This window comes from Tauraco erythrolophus, chromosome W (genome assembly GCF_009769465.1).
Source record: "Tauraco erythrolophus isolate bTauEry1 chromosome W, bTauEry1.pri, whole genome shotgun sequence".
Classification (NCBI taxonomy): Eukaryota; Metazoa; Chordata; class Aves; order Musophagiformes; family Musophagidae; genus Tauraco; species Tauraco erythrolophus.
Window position 1 is genome coordinate 24,872,086 of NC_141497.1, and position 23,007 is coordinate 24,895,092.

The 23,007-nt window shown below is 41.0% G+C and overlaps 2 protein-coding genes across 5 annotated transcripts in view; both read right to left on the reverse strand.

The window, feature by feature from the left end:
* LOC147526264 (E3 ubiquitin-protein ligase TRIM11-like) overlaps positions 1-23,007 on the reverse strand; it is a 346,932-nt gene that overhangs the window by 196,199 nt on the left and 127,726 nt on the right. The gene's annotated exons all lie outside the window — the stretch shown is intronic.
* The window catches only part of LOC147526267 (ubiquilin-1-like), a 45,804-nt gene continuing 23,660 nt past the window's right edge, over positions 864-23,007 (reverse strand). Inside the window, exons 3-11 of one of the 4 annotated variants that reach the window (XM_086630230.1) lie at positions 20,110-20,225; positions 18,696-18,958; positions 17,707-17,865; positions 17,233-17,473; positions 16,060-16,202; positions 15,054-15,137; positions 4,847-4,962; positions 4,335-4,503; positions 864-2,509 (exon numbers count right to left, since the gene is read on the reverse strand). In XM_086630230.1, the coding sequence (XP_086486356.1) occupies positions 2,357-2,509; positions 4,335-4,503; positions 4,847-4,962; positions 15,054-15,137; positions 16,060-16,202; positions 17,233-17,473; positions 17,707-17,865; positions 18,696-18,958; positions 20,110-20,225 (1,444 nt within the window). In that variant the 3' untranslated portion in view covers positions 864-2,356. Of the gene's footprint in view, positions 2,513-4,334; positions 4,504-4,846; positions 4,963-15,053; positions 15,138-16,059; positions 16,203-17,232; positions 17,474-17,706; positions 17,866-18,695; positions 18,959-20,109; positions 20,226-23,007 lie in introns of all 4 variants that reach the window. The other 3 variants (XM_086630229.1, XM_086630232.1, XM_086630231.1) reach the window with 3 other exon arrangements.

The following is a 23,007-nucleotide window of genomic DNA, read 5'->3' on the forward strand; positions in this document are numbered from 1 at the left end:
TACAGTTTAGGTTAAATTCTACTTTTTCTTAAATTCTAATAGAATTTGACTTCAAATATCACATCTCTGTTTTATTTACATAGTTGAACTGGATCTTGTCTCAAAAGAATGTACATGGAGGTCAGATTCAGTGCTTCAGTATCTTAGTAAAGCTTGGCAAAAATCACTCCCTTTCCTACTTCAGCTTTGTCCTTTCCATTTGACGGTGGCCTTTTTGCAAGTTATGGATTGTATTCTTAGAAAGATATACCTTCTGAATGACTGGAGATATCACTTTAAAAAAGTAAAGTTCCTAAAAGGCATACTATAAGGTCAAGTCAAATTAGTTACTTTGAAGATCCTAAGAGTAAATGTGAAAGTAATTGTGAAAAAGTAGTGATTATTCTACAGAAACTACTTGTTATCACTTCCTTATCACAGCCTCATACTCAGTGTAGTGAAAGCTACCTACCCAAACAGAAGGCACTATGAAGGTCTAGTCCCTTGCAGGTTTACTATAATTGGCTAGGAAACAAAAGTAATAATTTCCTACTCAAACTTTAAGTATTTTAAAAGGCTTTGATCATATAAAACTCAAATCACCAGGAGATTCTATTTTAATTGATTTGTTTGTTCAATAGTCTGTTGCTGTATCTATGAGACTTTGATCCAGAGTCAGAGAAGCCTGCCAACCAAAAGATTTTCTTGAACTTTACCCAGTACTGTGCATCAGCAGTATTTGATCTATTTACTTACTGCTGAAGTAAGAGACAAGATTACTGGACAGCAAAAACTTCTGAGAGAAGAATACAACACAGTTACTCCCTGTAAAATCTGTATGCGTGGCTTTGCCAATAGTTTTATTAATTTCATTGTATGTAAAATAAAGTGTGCTCAACACTCTCCTTTATATCCCATTATAAATTTGTTTCATTTAACTTATTAACAATTTTGAGCCAAGGCCAGTAAGTTTAAACCATTTGCAAGCAATGAGTTTTAGAGCAAACTGGTTTTATATTTGTACCAAAAGAAAAGATTGTTCAGATGAAGTGTTTAATGCAATACAGGAATTAAATCAGAATGTTCACAATTACATTGACACCAAAGACCAATAAAAAGCAAATGCTATTCAGTAACACTCAGCAGAATGCTTTATTTCACTACTTTCACTTTATCTATTTAGTCTCCAGCATCATATGAGCCTTCCTCTCTGTCCTCCACTTTATACTCCAAGTATTGTTTGCTAATCTTAGCCCAAAGTCTGTAAATAGTCTCAAAGCTAACACTGAAAGGTCAGTCATCTTGAATGCTGGATAATCACCAATTGCAAACACACTGAAACAAGATGCTTAAAAACTTTTTAATTCATTTATTACCTGTGCACAAGAGGTAACTACCAATAAAAACTCAAGACATATACAGTATTTTTTTACATGGTGGTTAAAAGTAATTAGAATATCACATGACAATGGCTGAAAGTAATGTTTCCAATTACAAATCATAATGCATGTTAGAATCTCAATGGAACAAGCCAAAATGCCTTAGAAACAGTTTCAGAGCACAAGGCAGCGCTCCTTTAATTTGCACAAAGGCAATTTACAGTTAATCTGTAACAATGTTGCAATGAGACAATGTTACAGTGCAAGTGTCTTTATGGCTAGATGTGAAGATATAACTAGAACAGCAATTCTAGTATATTTTAAATGAACTTGCCTAAGCATTTTTTCTGAGATGATTACCAAAGATGCTGGAAGATTCTACACTAAAACCCATGTCTTACTACTTTTTTTTTTCCCCCTGGTCTTTTTTATTTACTTATAATTTTGTTTTATTGCAATGCATAAATTTCTAGAAATGAGCTGTCTCCATTGTATATATTGTGTTTATACTTCATACAAATAAAAGCAAAAATGGTAGATTACTCAAGTGGTATAAATCTTACAGCATTTTGCTAGAAAAAAAAATGCATGCCAAAATCACCATAAGCAGCACTGGTACCCACAAATTACAGTCTTCAATTTTTTTTCCTTTTTAATTTGTATCCTACATAAATTAGTACTGAAGGCTAATGGTTTAGAAGTAAATAAATTGGACAGTTGTAAGTCAGACAAAGCCTGCTCAACCAACTGTGAAAGCTGATATTGTTTCAAAAAAATTAAGAAATAATGAAGAACAAAAGTGATGCATGCAACAACTGAGTGAAAATGCATCAATTCCCCATTTGAAGAAAACTACTGCACTTGACCTTAAAATGCATGACTGATTTTAGGTATAACAAGACAATCTCAAGAGTCAGAATGAAATAAAGCAACTATTTTAAAGATTTAAGAGCTGTTATCAAAAATAAATTACTTTTTTTTTACTTAAAGAAACACTGCTATGAAGGCTGAGAGGCAAGCAGCCTTTCAATAGCTGCATTGATATCTCCTCCTGTTGCTATTAGAGCTTGTAAGTTTGCTTCGTGGTTCAAAAAGCCCATTGCACTCAGCTGCTCCAGTTGTTGTTGAAATCTAACTTCTGGATTTTGTAACTGCTAAGAAGAAAAATCTCAAGCTATAAAAGCATAATACACATTTGGCAAAGTACAGGATTTAAACATAGTTGATTCTGAACCACTTCTTGTCTTTACTAATTTCTGAATGCATCTTCTTCAAGTTCCCCAAACTAGACTATGACAAATTTCATTCACAATTGAATTATTGATCAAACAAGTCAGATTAGCCTCAAATTTTAAGAGTATCTTCATTTATGTGACATTTTTGAACTACAAGAGCTGCTTATTTGATAAAAAAAGAAACAGTTAAATCTGATAAATGTGTCCCAAGAACAGTTTCTTAAAGATGTGCATGCAGATTTTTATTTTTTTTTTTAATGAAAGAGTCTAATCTAGTAACATGGGACAGCAGGATTTCAAGAATTTCACTGTTGGCAACAGTGAATGTGGTAGGCTTTTTTTTTTCCTTGACATAAAAGTTACCTCTTTAATGTTCCAAGTATTTGTTGACTAAATTTACCAAAATTCTAGTTAGAAAAACTTCAGCCTAAGGCAAAGTGACAGCTGTGCTTTATGAATTGATCTTGCTCAAACAAACTGCTCATATACTAAAGGCAAAATTCTCAATAATTTCACAGTTGTATGATCTTCAACACAGAGACATTTTTGAAATAGAACAGTTATATGAAAATAATATGCTTTAGGTATATAGGGTCAGAGTAATACTGAGAAACCACTTTTTGAAATGAGTGAGACAATTTACATATTGACACAAGATTTTTGCAGCTACTGCTAATTTCCCTTTTGTTCTACTTAAAGTTTCATCCATTGAGAAATTCCTACCAGTATTTAAAAACTGCATATACTTCCAAATCAATAAAATGCAAATATACTGGCTGAAATTTAAACATTCCTCTCCTTCCCCTCCGCAATCTGTTTCCCCCAAGCAAAACCAAATAGAATACTGAATTGGTAGCATAAGATCTGGCAGGATAAAAATATCCATGGGAACATGTTTTCCTACAGCTATGCCTACCACCACTTTCTCATGCTTACATAAAATAACATTTTTCTGTCAGATTAGCAAGCTGAACTGCCTTATTCTGTGGCAACAGAGGAAGTAAGAGCAGGACTGTCCCTTTTATACCAGCAGTCTGCCATTACACTGGATATGTACCGCAGTGTAATGGTGCTGTTTCACACAGCACTCTTGAGATACCTCTCCACTGTTACGGGTGTGCCCCCTTTGAAGACAGTCTTGCTCACCACCCTACATTTACCTGCAAAGCTGCCACTTTTGCTTGACTTCTGGAGCTCTCTAGAAAGCCTGAATCCCACTTTGTATGTTAACACAATGTATACTGTGCAGTCTGGACCTGCAGGATGTCAGGGAAGCATGCTATAAATTCAGGTCCCAAATAACCTGAGCGTGGCTATTGTGAAGCGTGGAACAGAGGCTGTCACAGCTACAGAGTAACAACCAGCAACACAGATACAAAGTACAGAGATAATGATGTTCAGTGCGCTTAAGTTCTTTTCTTGTCTGAGCCCACATTTCACTTGCCAGTCTTCCCTTTAACACCTTAATCTGCTTCTTTCCAGGCATTTCAGAAACTCAAGGGTATGAAGATAGGTGTGCAACAATCAACCATTCAGAAGACGCTTTTACTCAAACGTGATGTTTTTCCAGCGTTTATTGGCACAGCTAGAATATCACTTTTAAGCTTCCTCTGCTCTCCTTTGACCAGAAGCATTCTGTTGGTTTACACTGAGGGAGGGGGCTGGATATTTAAAACAAACAAACCAACCAACCAACCACCAACCACTCACCCACATGCTAGAATACAGTGATCTACTTTACCTGAGCATTTGCACCAGCAAGCGCCTGCAACATTTGTTGGACAAACTGCTGGTGACCAGGTTCAGCAGCCCCTGATGTTGGACTTGTATTTTCACTGGGAACAGAACTAGGTACAGTGGACTCTGTAGGAGCTCCAGTGCTTCCCAATCCACCTAAACCAGGATTGAATCTGCGCAAATGACAAAGAGAAATACATCACTAACAGAAAATGGCTTAGCTGCAATGTCTCTTCCCATTATATGTAATTACTAATTAAAAATTCTGTCAAATAAAAAATGGATGACAACTTAAGTAAAGCACCAAAACAAAGACCATAGCCATCACTGCTTAAAAGTGCATTGCAGACAAAAGCTTGACAGATTCTAAAACAATTTTAGTGAAACTAAAAGATGCAAGAGGAACAGTCTGTAAAAGCTGGATAAACCTCTGTGTTAAAAAGAAAGACAAAAAGCTGAAAAGAAACCAAACACAAGATAAATGTTCTTGTATAAATTTGTATGACCAATTCTTACCCTGGTATAAGTCCCGGTGCTTCCATTGCTAGTGTCTGCAAGCCCTGCTGAATCTGTAGCAAAGCCTGCATCGCTCTAGGGTTTGACATAGCTGATAACGTGTCAGGATTCTGCATCTAAAAACAGGAGAGAAACTCATAATTGAATAATATACAGACATTCAAAGTTGATCTTTATCACAAGATGTTTTATAGAATCTGATATCCTTTCAGAATTTACTGTTTCTCAACTTTATATTTGAATGTTTACATTAAATCCTTCAGATTTATTTTTTTTTTGAGAAAACTTTCACAGGAGGTGATTAACATGCTCTCTAGACTCCTTTAAAATAAGAACAGCATAAGGAAAAGTATTTCTCATTACTTCTTCTAGTAGACTTTATCATCTTCCAAAGCCATAGGAGTGTATTTGTTCAACGTAATTCTAATTTAGTCTCCTGTATCACACTACTTGTAAGCAACAGGGCTGAATACAGTGAAGCCTAACTAGTAGGTATCTAATAGAGAAAGTTATAAGACATATTTTTCTAGCTAAATTCAGAGCACAGCTATTCGATCATGATAATTTGTGCATGCGTTCATATCTGTAGTGCCATCAACACCTACAGACATACAAATTCTGCAAAACATACTGGAAAACATATAATATTCAAGGACACTCTATTGCAAATTCAACTAAAAACTGGCTTTTGTGCCCACAGATAAAAGATATACTTTTGATTTCTGAAATTAAACGTCTAAAAACCGGACTATTTTAGATACAAAACCAAAACTAATGGCTTATGCTCATCTCTGCTTATAGATGCCACATGTAAGGGACAAGTTATTTGTTTCAGTTAGATGTCTTGGTATCCAGATCTGCTTCAAATAGCAGACAGGCTGATTAATCTTCAGCAGCCTTCACTTGGCAACTAGACCAAATTCCTTCTGCTGCAAAAACACTTTTTGATTCGAAGAACTGCACGAATTAAGGTTAAGCATCCTCCAAGGCAAAACAAAAGAGCAGAATAGGGAAAAAAATCAAATGTTGATTCTGTCCTGAAATATGGGTGTGTAATGAGACTTGAGCACAGTAAGTTTTAAACACTTGTCTCTTTTAAACATTTGTCTCTTGGATTTGTATCTTCGTGATAGCTATGTCATGGTTTAGCCTAGCCAGCAGCTAAGCTACCACGCAGCTACTTGCTCACTCCTCCCCCCAACCCAGTGGGGTGGAGAAAAGAAAAATGTAACAAAAGGCCTGAGAGTCAAGATAAGAACAGGGAGGGATCACTCACCAACCATCATCCCTGGACAAAACAGATTCCGCTTGGGGACAAATCAATTTAATTTGTTATCAGTTCATTCAGAGAGGATAAAAAGAAACAAAGCCGGATCTTAAAAACACCTTCCCCCACCCCTCCCTTCTTCACAGCTCTACCTCCTCCCCTCAGCAGTGCAGGGGGACAGGGAATGAAAGTTGCAGGTCAGTTCATCATGTGCTTTTTCTGCCACTCCTTCCTCCCCAAAGAAAGGACTCTTAACACTCTTCCCTGGTTCCAAGGTGGAGTCCCTTCTCACAGGAGAGTCCTCGATGAACTTCTCCAATGTGAGTCCTTCCTGCAGAATCCAGTCCTTACCCATCAGACTTCCAGTGCGGGCTTTTCCCACAGAGTCACGGCTTCTTAAGGCACAGCCACCCACCCCATCATGGAGTCCCTTCCCATGGATTACAGATTCATCTCTGCCCCACTGTTAATCTAAAGCAGCATGGGGTCCTTTCCTACAGGAGACAGTCCTCTACGAACTCCTTTGGGTGAAGGCATCTCTGCTCCAGCATGGGGTCCTCCACGGGCTGCGAGTGGATCTCTTCTCCACTGTTCATCTCCACAGGCAGCAGAGGGGCCACCTGCCATCTCGCTGCAGGGGAATCTCAGCTCCAGCACACCTCCTCCTGCTCCATCTTCACTGACCTTGGTGTCTGCATAGTTGTTTCTCTCAGATCTCAGTCCTCTCTCCACTGCAGTCATGCCAGGCCTGACAAACCTTGACAGTCCCAGCAGGAACGAGTTCTGCCCAGCAGATGCCCCAAGAGTAGAGTGCTTCAGAGCGCTCAAAGCCATACAGTCGTGACAACCACCAGTCAAGTGGCGGTGGCCCAGCACAGGCAGCCACCCACACAAGACGTTGAGGGCCAGGCCCACAACCTCCCCCTTCTTTTCACTCAGCTACAGGTCCCACATGGCATGGGTTTCTTTGTTTCCTTAAATGTTTATTCACAGAGGTGTTGATTGGCTCAGCCCTGGCCAGAGGCGGGTCTAACTAGTTTTAGGACTGTTGTGGTTTAGGCCACTCGAGCAACTAAACTCCTCACAGCCGCTCACACACCCTCCCCCACCCTCCAGGGATGAGGAAGAGAATTAAAGAAGAAAAAGAAAAGAGACCCATGGGTTGAGATAAGAACAATTTAATACTACTGTATGGCATCCAGTCATTATTAGCCAGCTGGATTGAGTTGAATATAATGAACTACTAATTAACTAATCAACTCAAGGTACCGACCCTGCCTACAAGAGGCAGGCCATTTCCTCCTGGCTGTGGAAGATGCAACAGTGTTCTTGGTGCTGTAGCTCAGGCTGGTGAGCAACAACTGGTAACCCTGATGTGATGCATCTGCAGACCCTGGGAAGCCCTGACTCCATTGCCGAAGCCAAGCCAAAAGAGCTGGAGCTGGGAGCCTGAGCGAGAGTCCTTTGGAGAAGAAGGTAAAGCCGCAAGCCCTGATGTGGTATTCATGGGAGGGAAGCGTGCTGGAGTTGGATGAATGGGCCGGGTCTCTGTTCACCTTAAAGCCTTTGTGAAAACAAAAAATGGTAAAACAAAAAGGGGGAATTATGGCATCAGATCATTATTAGCCAGCTGGACTGAGTTAAAGATAATGAATGAACTAATCAACTAACTCAAGATACTGATCCTGCCTACAAGAGGCAGGCCATTTCCTCCTGGCTGCGGAAGATGCAACAGCGTCCTTGGTGCTGCAGCCCAGGCTGGTGAGCAACAACTGGTGACCCTGACGTGATACATCCATGAGACCCTGAGAAGCCCAGGGAAGCGTGCTGGAGTTGGATGAATGGACCGGGTCTCTGCTCACCCTAAAGCCTTCGTGAAAACAAAAATGGTAAAACAAAAAGGGGGACCCCAATGTGATACATCCGAGACCCTGGGAAGCCCTGACTCCCTCGCCGGAGCCGAGAGCCTGAGCCGAGCCAGAGCCGGGAGCCTGAGCAAGAGTCCTTCGGAGAAGAAGGTAAAGCCGCAAGCCCCGACGTGGTATTTGCGGGAGGGAAGCATGCTGGAGTTGGATGAATGGGCCGGGTCTCTGCTCACCATAAAGCCTTTGTGAAAACGAAAAATGGTAAAACAAAAAGGGAGAATTATGGCAACCAATCATTATTAGCCAGCTGGACTGAGTTAAAGATAATGAAACAACTAACTCAAGGTACCAATCCTGCCTACAAGAGGCAGGCCATTTCCTCCTGGCTGTGGAAGATGCAACAGTGTCCTTGGTGCCGCAGCCCAGGCTGGTGAGCAACACTACTGCTACTAATATATATACAGATATGTACAATAATAAATATATACAAATGAGTGATGTACGGTGTAATTGCTCACCACCCCTTGACCAAGGCCTGTCTCGTCCCGAACTAACGATCCCGGAACAGACAAGTCCCAATATCGCAATCCTGGACGAGCAAGAGGCCTGAAAATAGAGAGTGAGACAGAGAGAGCACTCTGAGAGTCTGAGAGTGAGAGTCCTGGAAGAGCAAAGGCCCTTCTTTCTGGCTGACCCTCATTTTTATACTGGGCATGACACTGCATGAGATGGAATACTTCATTGACCAGTTTCCCCAGCACAAATCATAAGGGGAGTTGTGGACCCTCTGTCCTGGCCATGCTTCCCCCCTATCCTGTTGTGCTCCTGCACGCTGGCAAGAACACGGCAGCTGAAAAGTCCTTGAGGCCTCTGTGCCAACTACAAACATCAGTGTGCTATCAGCATTCTTCTCAGAGCAAGTCTCAGACTAAAACCAAAACACAGATGTCTTCAAGCTGTTAGAAAGGAGAGCTAACTCTGTCCCAGTTGAAACCAGGACAGGAGCTGGGGAAACTTCTAGCAGCTCCTTACAGGGTCTATCCCTGCAGCCCCTCCCCCACTACCAAAGCCCCACCACGTAAACTCAACACAGCTAAAAGTCAGATGAGAAGAACTAAATGTATAGCTGGTAAAGTTAATCCAAATTGTTAAAGGAGGAAAGCATTTTAGATTCACTGAAGTAAGCTGGGTCTTGGACATAGCAATCATGAAATTATCGATAGAGTTTTCAATTCTCAGAGAAGTAAAAACAACAGAATTATTGTTGCTGTTATTTAGATCAATTACACAGCACTGCTTTTTGTCTATAATTTTGGAATGGGAGATAGGCTCCAGGGTTTTGCATACCCCACACCAAATAGGTTTTACAATAGTGACAGCCTGGGCTGCATTCAAAGAAGCGTGGCCAGCAGGTCGAGGGAGGTGATTCTGCCCCTCTACTCTGCTCTCGTGAGACCCCACCTGGAATACTGTGTTGGGCTCTGAGGCCCCCAACATAAGAAGGACATGGAGCTGTTGGCAAGGGTCCAAAAGAGGGCCACGAAGATGATCTGAGGGCTGGAGCACCTCTGCTATGAAGACAGGCTGAGAGAGTTGGGGCTGTTCTGCCTGGAGAAGAGAAGGTTCCGGGGTGATCTTATTGCAGTACCTGAAGGGGGCCTACAAGAAAGCTGGAGAGGGGCTTTTTACAAGGGCGTGTAGTGATAGCACAAGGGACAATGGCTTTAAACTGAAAGAGGGGAGATTTCGATTAGATAGAAGGACGAAATTTTTTACAATGAGGGTGGTGAAACACTGGAACAGGTTGCCCGGAGAACTTGTAGATGTCCCATCCCTGGAAGCGTTCAAGGACAGGTTGGATGAGGCTTTGAGCAACCTGGTCTAGTGGAAGGTGTCCCTCCCCGTGGCAGGGGGGGTTGGAATTAGATGATCTTTAAGGTCCCTTCCAACCCAAACCATTCTATGATTCTATATGACTTGTGCAGCTTCAGGTTCCTCAGATGGTCTCAAACATGATCTTCTCTTACAGTGGACAGGTCTTCATTCTCCCAGTCCCTGCCTTTGCCTTCTGTGACTTGGGTGGTACGACTAGAGCACTTGCCAGTGAAGACTGAGGAAAAATGTCATTGAGTACCTCAGCCTTCTTCGTATCCCGGGTAACCAGGTCTCCTGTTTCCTTCTGGAGAGGGACCACGTTTTCCCTAGTCCTCCTTTTATCACTGACATATCTATAGAAGTTTTTCTTGTTGCCCTTGATGTCCCTGACCAGATTTAATTCTATCAGGGCTTTAGCTTTCCTAACCTCATCCCTGGCTGCTCAGACACTTTCACTGTATTCCTCCCAGACTACCTGTCATTACTTCCACTCTCTGTAGGCTTCCTTTTTGTGCTTGAGTTTGTCCAGGAGCTCCTTGTTCATTCATACAGGCCTCCTGGTGTTTCTGCCTGACTTCCTCTTTGTTGGGATGCATCGCTCCTGAGCTTGAAGGAGGTGATCCTTGAATTTTAACCAGCTTTTTTGGGCGCCTCTTCCCTCCAGGGCTTTATCCCATAGGACTCTTATCACGTTCCTGCTGTGTCCTATGTCATCCATTCTGCCAACTGAGTGAACTATGCATCATGTCTCCTGCCCTGAGATACTACCATAACCGATGGAGCCCAGAGTTATGGACTAAATGAACTCAACAGACAATTTGGAGGGTTGGTCCATAGATTAAGGGAATGATATCTATGTGCTCATGTGAGATTTGAGTATGACGTGGATAGTATGGAATAAGAGGTGGATACTGTCCTGGTTTTGACTGGGACAGAGTTAATTTTTCTTTTTAGTCGCTAGAATAGCCCTGTGTTTTGAATTTAGTCTGGGATTTGTTATGAGTAGAATGTTGATAGCGCACTGATGTTTATAGTTGAGACTCAGACAGCAAGGACCTTTCAGCTTCCCATGTTTTGCCAGTGTGCAGGAACACAACAGGCTGCTGGGGAGCATAGCCCAGACGAAGGACCCACAACTCTCCTTATGATTTTAATTTAGATTTAGGATTGAGGGCTAAATTAGCCAATGAAGTATTCCATATCATGTAACGCTATGCCCAGTATATAGATGAGAGTTGATAGGGAATGTGGGAATATAACTGAAATCAGGGGAATGGAGAAACGCTGCTTTTCAAAGTTCAGCTCACAAGCTGTAATATTAAAGGTAGCTCTGAGGCAAGGCGCGGCTGCTGCTCCCAGGAACACAATGCAGTTGACATGGACAAGGCCTGTCCTGGACGAACAGAACGTACAATGTCCTTCAAATGGGGAGCAGAGTGGTATGAAGGTACCACAGCTCGTCCCTGTTACCAGGGATAGAGAATGGCTGGCAAAGGTAACTGCACAACTGTCAAGAAAGACGGATTGCAACCCTGGCCTCAACAATGGTGATGGATAGAGTACCTAGCCAAGCATTCACCTAGGCCATTTGGGCATATTGATATTTAACAAGTTGCCAAATGGCTGGCCTTTAGGGTGAACTTTGCTCATTATAATGTCATTATAATACCAAAACACACCTCCATCCCAAAATCTACCAACCCTGGCAAAGATACGCTTGACTAGAGTCACTCGAGCCTCATCTAAAAGTATAAAAATGGCTTAAGGGAAAGGGGGTGTTGGGCAAAGACCTCCATTGGAACGTCTGGGATCAGTCAACAGGCTGGACCTCTCTTCTCCCCCCGATTAGGGACTCCTGTTGGGTAAGAGCTCTGTGTTATGCGCACTTAGTAAGTAACATTTTGCTGGCTATTTAGAATTATTATTGATAAGTTGTGTTTTTGCAGTCAGTCCCTATCACCGGCTATCTTTGAATCTCTATCCTGTCACGAGCATATGTAATAAAATTCATCATATATATATAAATATAAGTTCCCGGAAACTTCATAATTGATACAGAGAATATAAGGGATTTGGCCCATTGCACTGCCCATGGGGTCCCTGAACAGGTTAGGTGAACACCCTCCGACTTAGCGGGCTGCCCAGGGGGTGCAGACGGGTTGGGTACAAGGGTCTCATCTTTCTTGGGAAACTGGTAGACTGGTCAAATTGAAAAGGGCTCAAGGTAGTCCCCTTCCCTGACCTCTATTGACCTGACCTTGCGTCATAACATGACAGGGAAGAAGGGCTCTTGCTCTTCTGAGGGCTCTCTTGGACTCTCATAGTTCTCTCTTTCTCTTCCTGGGCCTCTCACTCTTCCAGGATTGCAGTGGAAGGACTTATCTGTTTCAGGATCACTTTCCAAGACGGGATAGGCATTGGTCACGGGGTTGTGAGCAATTACACTGAGCATCAGTTGTTTGTGTATGTTGTTATCATTATATATGTTATCATATATTCTTATTGGTTTATCATTATCATTTTTAATCTTATATTAATATTATTAAATTGTTCTTATCTCAACCCACGAGTCTCCTTCCCTTTTCCCCTTTAATTCTCTTCCCAATTCCCCAGGGGGTGGGAGAGGGTGAGTGAGCAACTGTGTGATGTTTTAGTTGCCAGCTGGGTTAAGCCATGACAATCGCCCCAGCCAGGATGATAGCACTGATAAGTTATTCTATAGGCAATTAGGATAAATCTCTGGATCTGATGCCCTTGTCCTTATGGGAGATTTCTACTTCCTAGGCATCAACTGGAAATATCATACTACTGTGATAAGCAAGTCTGGGAAACTCTTGAAGTTTGTGGAAAATAATTTCTTGACACAAGTACTCAGTGAGCTAACTAGGAAAGATGCCCTCCTAAACTTGTTGTTTGTGAATAGAGGAGGACTCATGGGGGATGTGATGGTAGGTGGCTGCCTCGGCCACAGTGATCACAAAATGGTTGAGTTTTCAGTGTAATGAGAAAAAAGGAGAGAAGAGTTGTTACTCTGGATTTCAAGAGAGCAAACTTTAAGCTACTCAGGGAGTTATTTAGTAGTGTCCCCTGGGAATTTGCTTTTGAGGTCTTAAGGGTCCACAAGTGCTGGTCAGTTTTTAAGAACCACCTTTTAGAAGTACAAGCACAGGCAATCCTGTTGTGTTGTAAGTCAAGCAAGTGGGGCAGAAGACCAGCTTGGCTGAACAGGGAACTCCTCTTGGAACTCGAGAGGAAAAAGAAATTGTATGATCTCTGGAAGCAAGGTCAGGCTTTGCAGGAATATTACACAGCTATGACTCTTATACACAGGGAGAAGACACAAAAGGCCAAAGCTCAGTTGAAGTTGAAACTGGCCAGTGATGTATCTGACAATAAGAAAGGGTTTTTTTTAAGTATGTTAATAGCAAGAGGAGGTCTAAGGAAAACATTGGACCAATACTTGTTGAAGATAGTCACCTGACAAATAGGGATGAAGAGAAAGCAGAAGCATTCAATGCTTTTTTTGCCTCAGTCTTTAATAATACTGATAGATCTTGGGCTGCCCAGTCCTCTGAGTTGGAGGACCACAAGTGCAGTAAGTGACTTTTCATTTGTGGACACTCAAATTGTAAAGGATCAGTTCTATCAGTTGAATGTTCATAAGTCCATGGGGCCTAATGAGATTCATCCCAGAATACTGAAGGAGCTAGCAGATGTTACAGCAGGACCCCTCTCAATCATCTACCAATGGTCTTGAGAGTCTGGGGAAGTCCCCACTGACTGGAAGCTAATCAGCCTTACTCCTATTTACAAGAAAGGCACAAGGGGAGACCCAGGGAACTACAGACCTATTAATCTCACCTCAGTACCTGGAAAAATTATGGAGAAGATCATACTGGGTGCTATTGAAATACATTTAAAGGACAATGCAATCATCAGGCACAGTCAACATGGGTTCACAAAGGGAGAGTCCTGTCTAACTAATTTGATACCCTTCCATGATAAGGTCACTAATCTAGTGGATGAAGGGAAGGTGGTGAATATATTTCTTCTGGATTTTAGGAAGGCTTTTGATACTGTCCCTCACAGCATCCTTCTGGACAAGTTGTCCAACTGTGAGATGAGCAGGTACATGGTGCACTGGACGAAGAACTGGCCAAACGACAGGGCTCAAAGGGTTGTATAGTGAACGGGGCTATATCTGGCTGGCGGCCAGTCACCACCCATATTCCTCAGGGCTCAATTCTAGGGCCAGCTCTGTTCAATGTTTTTATCAAGGATCTGGATGCAGGAGCTGAATGCACCATTAGCAAGTTTGTTGATGATACTAAAACGGGAGGTGCTGTTGACTCTCTTGAGGGACAAGAGGCCTTGCAGAGGGATTGAGATAGACTGGAGCATTGGGCAATCATTAATGGCATGAAATTCATGTTGTTATTTATTTTACTCATAACACTGCCTACGTGCAATGAGATCCTGGAAACACATTTACTTTGATTTGCAAGGACTGCCTAATGATGGAACTCATGCACTAGATTAAATTTTTAGTTCCTGAAAGTTTTGCTTAGTCCTATTTAAAGGACACAGTCCTAGTATACACTGTTACAGTTAAGACAAAGCAAACGCCAGGGCTGCAACCACAGTGGTGTAAGAGGAGAAAGTTGGTGATAAGGCAATCTTTACAGGCAAATATCTTCAGAATCCACTCCACTTCTTTTGAATTAGCTTATGACTTGCCTCTTTCAAGGCAAGCTGTAAGGTCTCTTTACCCCAAATAATCAGGGCAGGGTGAAGGAGGTATAAGAAAAATACTGTAAAAGCTTATCTTAGTAGCAGGAAAAGCAATAATCTTTTTTCTTTAATTTGCAAAAGAAATCATGTAGGAAACAGGTTGTCTCTGGCTAGTGCGCAGTAAGAACAAGTAATTCCTTCTAAGCAAAGACACAACAGCAAATCGAAGCAGCTGTGCTAGTCACAGACAAAAACATCCACTAAAAGCCAGACTTAACTTTTGAAAGAGATGGAGAGATAAATCAAGTATTTAATTATCAAGGGACGATGCAACTCAGTGTCTAAAGCTAATGAGAATACACATAACTATCTAGCTTTAAGTGAAATCAAGGAAAGGCACCAGTTTATTGCACAAATTGCTCACTGAATTTCAGATATTTATTAACAACACTTAGTTATCTCATCTTACTTGTTGAAGGAAAGGAGGAAGCTGTTGTCTCATTTGCTCCTGAAGTTGGGGATTTCCAGCAAATAAAGGATTATTCAACATCATCTATGGGACAATAACATTTAACATCATAGATCAAGCAGATCATCAAAAAATAAATGCTAGAGTGGATTTTAAGACAACTATTTACCATACATGAATCAGAGAATGAGATAACAGTATATGATAACCACGAAGTAGTTCTCTCTCACTTCTCCTTTGGCCAAAACTTGTTCTGAAATAATGAACCAACAGCCTGAGAATTGACTGAAATCATTGGTGGTGTGGAGTTGGGTTTGGATTTTTTGTTTGGTATTTCTTGGTGTGTTTTTTATTGTGGGTTGGGGTTTTTTTTGGTGGGGTTGGGGGGCAGGTGTTAAACTTCAAGTAAATCCTTGCCAGATCCTTGCCAAAGCAACCTCATTTATGTAAGAAGAAAAGCCTTTTCTGGTCTGCCTCCACTACAGATGTGATGGTTTCCCTGTAAACATCATCTGCAAAAGGCCTGGGATATTTTCCAATTAAGTGTTTAATATACAAAAGATAGACCACAGATGAGAAATGAAAACCAGAATAACAGCTAGATATGGCACCAACTCCTTCCCCTCCAGTTCTGTCCTCCCAAGCTAGAGTGGGTATTTATTTACTAGCGTATCTACCTTAATTTATAATCAAAGCATTTGTTTTGTTTAACTGGTTCTTATGCTAGGCCACATACGAACTTACAAGTTGTTACAAGAGAATGCCTGACATGATGTCCAACTACAAATTGAAGAAACTTACTGCAACAGATTGCTAAAGGTAACTAGATAATAATTTCAATAAGTCCAGCATTAACATACTTTAAAAACTGGACCATTCAGAACAGACAAGTTACTGTTGAGAAGTCAGCACAATTACTCTGTAGTGCAAATATAACTGTATCATAAATTGAATTCATTTTTTCACTTCAGCGCACTCAACACATTGCTACACCAAAAGCATTTACCTGTACTGCAAGATCAGGATTCTGGCTCAATGATTGCATCATGCTTCTCGTATAGGGTGCAGACAACATATTTTGCATAAGTTGTGGATTTTCTGTTATCTGCTGTAACAAGCTCTGCATTCCTGGCATGTTGAACATACCAACTTTAAAAAAAAAAAAGTAAAAGGTCGCTTTAGCAAAAAATCTTTACTATAATCAAATTATTTAGACTGTCTAGAACTGGGATACAACTGTGTGGTTTTGGTTTTGTTGGGGTTGGTTTGTTTGTTTTTAGTTTTTTGCGTGTTTTTTTTGTTTGTTTGGTTGTTTTTTTTAAATGAGCTTTAGCCCCTTAAATACATCTCAACGTGGTTCTGCTTACATAGATGAATCTGCCTTAGAAACAAGTTAAGCCAGAGGTCGTATCCAACAAGCAGTCCCACTAAGTATCTATGTTATTAGCGGTTTTCCTGTTTGTCTCCAAACAGAAAAAAAAAATATCATTCATCTACAGATTCCCTACTTTTGTTATTTTAAGGCAGTACACAAGTACTGGAGCTGCTGGAGCGGGTCCAGAGGAGGGCCACAAAGATGATCCGAGGGCTGGAGCACCTCTGCTATGAAGACAGGCTGAGAGAGTTGGGGCTGTTCAGCCTGGAGAAGAGAAGGCTCCGGGGTGATCTTATAGCAGCCTTCCAGTACTTAAAGGGGGCCTACAGGAAAGCTGGAGAGGGACTTTTTACAAGGGCATGTAGTGATAAGACAAGGGGCAATGGCTTTAAACTGAAAGAGGGCAGATTTAGATTAGATATAAGGAAGAAATTTTTCACTCAGAGGGTGGTGAGGCACTGGAACAGATTGCCCAGAGAAGTTGTAGATGCCCCATCCCTGGAAGTGTTCAAGGACAGGTTGGATGAGGCTTTGAGCAACCTGGTGTAGTGGAAGGTTTCCCTGCCCATGGCAGGGGGGCTAGAACTAGATGATCTTTGACGTCCTTTCCAACCCAAACCATTCTATGATTCTATTGTTAGCGCTCTTGGTTTACTTTTCATGTTTGTTTTTCTACAGAGGACTTTGATACTAGTCAAATGTTCTATGGGAATAAACAACAATACAAACTTTGATTCAAACATCTCTGTCTAATAACAGAATCATTTCAGCAAACTCCTGAATATTTGCAAGTAACAGACACACCTCCTAGTGCAGGTCCCAAATTTGGTATAGTTGAGCTCTGTCCTGTATTGGCAGAGGTGCTGCTTCCAACATTACTACTGCCACTGCTCTCACCACTGGTGCTGGTACTTGTGGAACTCTGAAAGCTGGACTGAGGAGCCCAGGGATTTGGTAAAGGATTTCTATTTTCTGTACGAGATGGCTGACTGTCCCCTCCTGATGATGCATTGCTTACTAAGGAAGCAAATGGGTTACCTCCAAACTACAGAAAGAGAAACAAACACATATCATCTATTAGTCAACTATTTTTAAGTCTGCTAAAAATGGCATGTTTAAAGACCATAGAAACAAGCCACGCATTGACTTCAAGCTTCAAGAAAATTAAGTTTTGTCAAGTATACATTTGAAAAGTTACATTATTTATCTTTCATTTTTGAAAACAAAACAATCAAACACACCCATTTACTTTCAGTGGCCCCCACAATCTTTTCTCACCTGTTCCTGTGCTGCATTCAGCATTGGCTCCTGAATATCTGTGTACATACGTCGCAAGGCATTATAGCCACCTGGTATACTTTCAAGGTTGCTCAAGGCTCGGTCTTGGTTTCGCATCATTTCCTGCATCATTGCAGGGTTTCTAGCAAGTTCTAGTGTCTAATCAAGTAGAACATTTAGTTTGTATTAATAAAAAAATCCATTCTAAAGTGAAAACATCCGCATTTAACAGCATCTCAGTTACTAATGTCTAACTCCATTTGAAATTAGGATTAAAGCCAAATCAAGATGTCAGCTCAGTGGGAGGGGAGTCAATAAAGTTCGATATTTAGCCAACGTTCTGCCACAACTCTAAGTATGCTGGCTGAGTCAGAAAGCATTGACTAAACAGAAGAAAAAAAACACACCTTTAATGTACCATCCTGTTCCTTCTTGTCTCTTCTCAACACAATATATTTCTACCATTTCTAACATCAGTATAGCATGCAGTTTATAACATGAACTTGAAAAATAAATACCTTAATTTTCCAAAGTCTCCATTTGTTTCTTGATGCCCTCTGCCACATAAGGCATACCTTACATAACACATAACTTTAGAAGCAATCAGAAGCACCCACAGTTACATAAACTGGAAACAAGCAGGATTTTTGAGTATTACTTTATAGTAAACTAACTGTTGACTAAGCAGAAGATTTCAAGTGGCATCCAACTCTAAACTCAGAAGATATGATTATACAGTCTTCAGCATCTTTCAAAATTATGCTGGGTTTTTTTTGTTGTTTTTGTTTTGTTTTAAATCAGCTTATTCCAGACACCAGCAGCTAGAAATAAAAACATCAGTTTCCTATAGTGACCTTTTATAGATTTTCTAACAAGCCTAAATTCCTCAACAATATTTCAGCACTCATTTAAGCATGTCCAACTCTTGCTCTTTTGTTCGCAGTTACAGTATAATCAAAGGTCATGAACTTAGAGATCTTTCTACATACCTGTCTCATAATATCTGGATTATTCAGCATGTGACTGATTTCTGGATTTCTCTGTATCAGTTGCTGCATTTGAGGGTTAGCCATAATTAACTGCCTCATCAGGTCAGGATTTGAAAGCATGCTCTGAACAAACGGATTTTCCATTATCTGAACCATCGTTTCTGGGTTAGACATAAGTTGTCGTTGCATCTGACTTTGTAACTCTGAAAAGTTTGATGCATTTAAGCCCAGGCTACTCAGACCTGCCAAAGCTCCAAGGTCACCTTTAAGAGGAAAGAAAAAAAAAAATAAAATTAAACTTTCACATCCAGGTTCTAAGTACAAAATACATAAACATAATCCACACTTCAAAATAATTAAACTCAACAGAAATTCTATCTTTGCAAGGCTGTTAAGGAGTCATCCAGTAAGAGTTTGCTTCTTTACATAACAAGACACCTAGAAATCCAAACTGCATCTAAAATATAACTTGTTACAATTCTAACAGCTTTTCCTCTGCTTTACTATAGCTGAAGTACAAGGGATGTTTGAGTTTTGGGGCCTCAGATTAATTCCCAACACTTTCCAATACATTTGTAATAATCATTTATAGACAGACCACCACCACGAGGAATCTCTTAATATGATGCATATTCCCTATTCTAAACAAAAATTAGAGCTCTTCTTTTTGCTGATGCAACAAGAACTAATAATGCTTTAAATTCTCCTCCTTTGCAGAGTTCAGCAAACACAAAAGTTTCACATTTTTAGAAAGTACTAGTCAGTCTGGAGAACTGTTTACAACTAAAAAAAGCAATTGCTTAACATAGTTTTTCTGGGTTTTTTTGCTTTGTTTTATAAAAAGAAAGCAAACAATGAAAAAGCATGAATAACAACACCTAGTAACTATGGAACGAGATAATATTTTTAAATCAATAGACTTTTGGTCTCTATTCCTGAAAGAAAAGACTGATAATGCAATCAGACTCAGAACCCGAGAAATACTGGTTTGCAGGATAGAAGTAACTTTGTTACTTCTTTTTCAAGTCTTAACTTGATGTTATGAGTCCAGCTTCAATACTCTCTTCAGGCCAATTCAAATGCACTGTTAAGAAGGAGGAGGAGACTGGAAGGAGTTTAATTACGTATAGTGCCAGAACACGAGATCAGTGGCACTTTACTACTGAAGATGAAACAGCACGAGCCTGAAGTTCATGTATATAAAAATTAAGCCTGTATATAAAAATTAAGGAAACAACTTACCTTTGATAACTTACTGATCAGAAACTTATTATAACCAATACCACAGATTTTTGTAATCAGTAATTTTATAATTTTTTTAAGTCCCATTTACATTAGAATAAAGCTCCAGGGATACTTACATGAAACCAAGATACCCAAGATAATCACCATGTTACCTAAGAAATATTCTTACCCAAGCCAAAAGAGTTGCTATTTATTGAAGCTGGTGTTGAGGTATTACTGCTTGATATTGATGTGGTAGCAATACTACCAGTGGTGTGTGTTTGTTGACCTGGATGGTCTTGTGATCTATAAAAAGCAAGTTAAAAAAATTACAAGTTGAACAAGGTGTGGTAGGTTGACCCCAGCCAGTTAAATCCCCACCCACTCACAAGCTCCTTTTCCCCTCACCCCAGGCAGGATAGGTGAGAGAATCAGAAAGGCAAAAGTGAGAAAAACTCATGGGTTAAGATAAAGACAGTTTAATAAGCAAAGAAAAAAAAAAAACAAAAACAAAACAGAAAAGCAATGTGAAGGCAATCACTCACCACCTCCCACCAGCAGACCAATGTCTAGCCAGTCTCTGAGCAACAGCTACTTTGGAAAAGTTTCCCCCTGGTTTTATTGCTTAGCATGACATCATATAGTATGCAATATCTTTGGTCAGCTTGGTTCAACTGTCCCAGCTGCATCCCCTTCCCAACCCTAGCCTACTCACTCCAGGGGGAAGCAGGCACAAAGCAAGAAATAGAAAAGGCCTATGATGCTGTGTGAGCACTGTTCAGCAATAGTTAAAACATCAGTGTGTTATCAACACTGTTAGGTCAAAAAATCCAAAACACCGCACCATACAGGCTGCTATGAAGAAAGTAAAATTCCATCTGAGCCGGACCCAGTACACAAGGTCTGGTATTTAACATAGTTGTGTGTTTGTGGAGGAGTTTTTATTTGTTTTAAAAAAAAAAAAAAAAGGAAATTAAGATTCTCATGTATGATACTGTTCCTGTATTAAATGTCATTACTACACTATTATCTCTAGATGTCTTCCTGGTCAAACTCAAATAGGAAGTACACAGACGATGGAAGCAAGGATGGGTAACCTGGGAGGAATACAAAGACATTGTCCAAGTCTCTCTTTCTTAAACAGAGTTAGGAAAGACAAAGCCCAAAGAGAATTGAATTTGGCAAGGGATGTTAAAGACAACAAGAAGGGCTTCTATAAGTACATAGGTGACAAAAAGATGACTAGGGAAAATATGGGACCGCTGCAGAATGAGACAGGGGACCTGGTTACACAGGACACAGAAAAGGCTGAGGTACTGAATGCCTTCTTTGCCTCAGTCTTTACTAGCAAGACTAGCTTTCAGGAATCCCAGGCCCCTGAGACCAGGGGAAAAGGCTGGAGCAAGGAAGATGTACCCTTGGTGGAACAAGGTCAGATCAGGGAATACTTTAGCAATCTGAACATATATAAGTCCATAGGCCCTGATGAGATGCACCCACAAGTGCTGAAGGAGCTGGCTGATGTCACTGCAAGGCCACTCTCGATAATCTTCGATTGATCATGGTGACTGGGAGAAGTGGCCAAAAACTGGAGGAAAGCAAATGTCACTCCTATCTTCAGGAAGGGCAAGGACAAAGACCCAAGGAAATACAGGCCAGTCAGCCTCACCTCAATCCCTAGGAAGGTGATGGAGCAGCTAATCCTGGAAATCATTTCCAGGCACGGGAAGGACAAGACAGACATCAGGAACAGTCAGCATGGCTTCATGTCCTGGTTTCGCTGGGATAGAATCACAGAATCAATTTTCTGTTCAGAGAAGTTACATTTCTAAAGTAAGCCGCATTTTTAAGACAATTGCAGCACCCGATTTGGTGAGAACAAAGTTGATAAGACACTTTGTTTTAGTTTGTAGCCAGATGTGTTATGCAGGTATCTATAGTGCTCAAGGACTTTTCAACTTGGTTTCTACTAATGACCTTGATGTCCAAGAATCTGGCAGGGAGTGCGGTCAGGGTGACTGACACCAAAATTGGCAAATGGGTATTCCATACCATGTAACATCATGCTCACTATAAATTGGAAAGTTTGTGGAGGACGGGCTCACTCTCACACTCTCTCTCTCTCTTCCTCAATGGTCGCTGTCCCTGGAGGGTCTCACTCATCATTCTGCTCTCCAAGGCCTACTCTCTCTCTTCCAGGATTGCAGTTTTGAGACTTTCCTGCTCTGGGATAGCTAACCAGGAACGGGCTGGACATTGGCCATGGGGTGGTGAGCAGCTGCATCGTACATCACTTGTCTGTATATATTATTATTATTATCATTATTATTTTCCCTTTTTATTTTAATTATTAAAAATAGTTCTTATCTCAACCCGCGAGTCTTCCTTCCTTATTCCGATTCCCCTCCTCAAGTGGGGAGCAGTCACTGGGTAATAGAACAGCTGGCTATTGCTTAGCCCCAGATACAGGCTAAACATTAACACTTCACCAAAGGGAAGTCATGCTTGACCAACTTGATAACCTTCTGCGATGAAATGACTGGCCCTGTAGATGAGGGGAGAGCAGTGAATATTGTCTACCTGGACTTCAGGAAGGCTTTTGACAGTGTCTCCCATAGCATCCTCATAGAGAAGCTGATGAGGTAGGGGCTGGATGAGGAGAATGAAAAACTGACTGAGTGGCCAGATCCAGAGGGTGGTGATAGGTAGAACAAAGTCTAGCTGGAAGTCAGGAGCCAGCATTGTACCCCAGGGGTTAATACTGGGTCCAATCCTGTTTAACATCTTCATTAATGATCTGGATGATGGAGTAGAGTATACCCTCAGCAAACTTCCTGATGACTCACTCAGAACTGGGAGAAGTAGCTGATATGCCAAAGGCCATGCTGCCATCCAGAGGGAACTTAACAGGCTGCAGAAATGGGCTGACAGGAACCTCGTGAAGTTCAACAAGGGGAAGTGGTGCAAAGTCCTGCACCTGGGAAGAAACAACTCCAGGCACCAATATAAGATAGGGGCCACTCAGCTGGAAAGCAGCGTGGCAGAAAAGGCCCTGGAGGTCCTAGTGGACACCAAGTTGAACATGAGC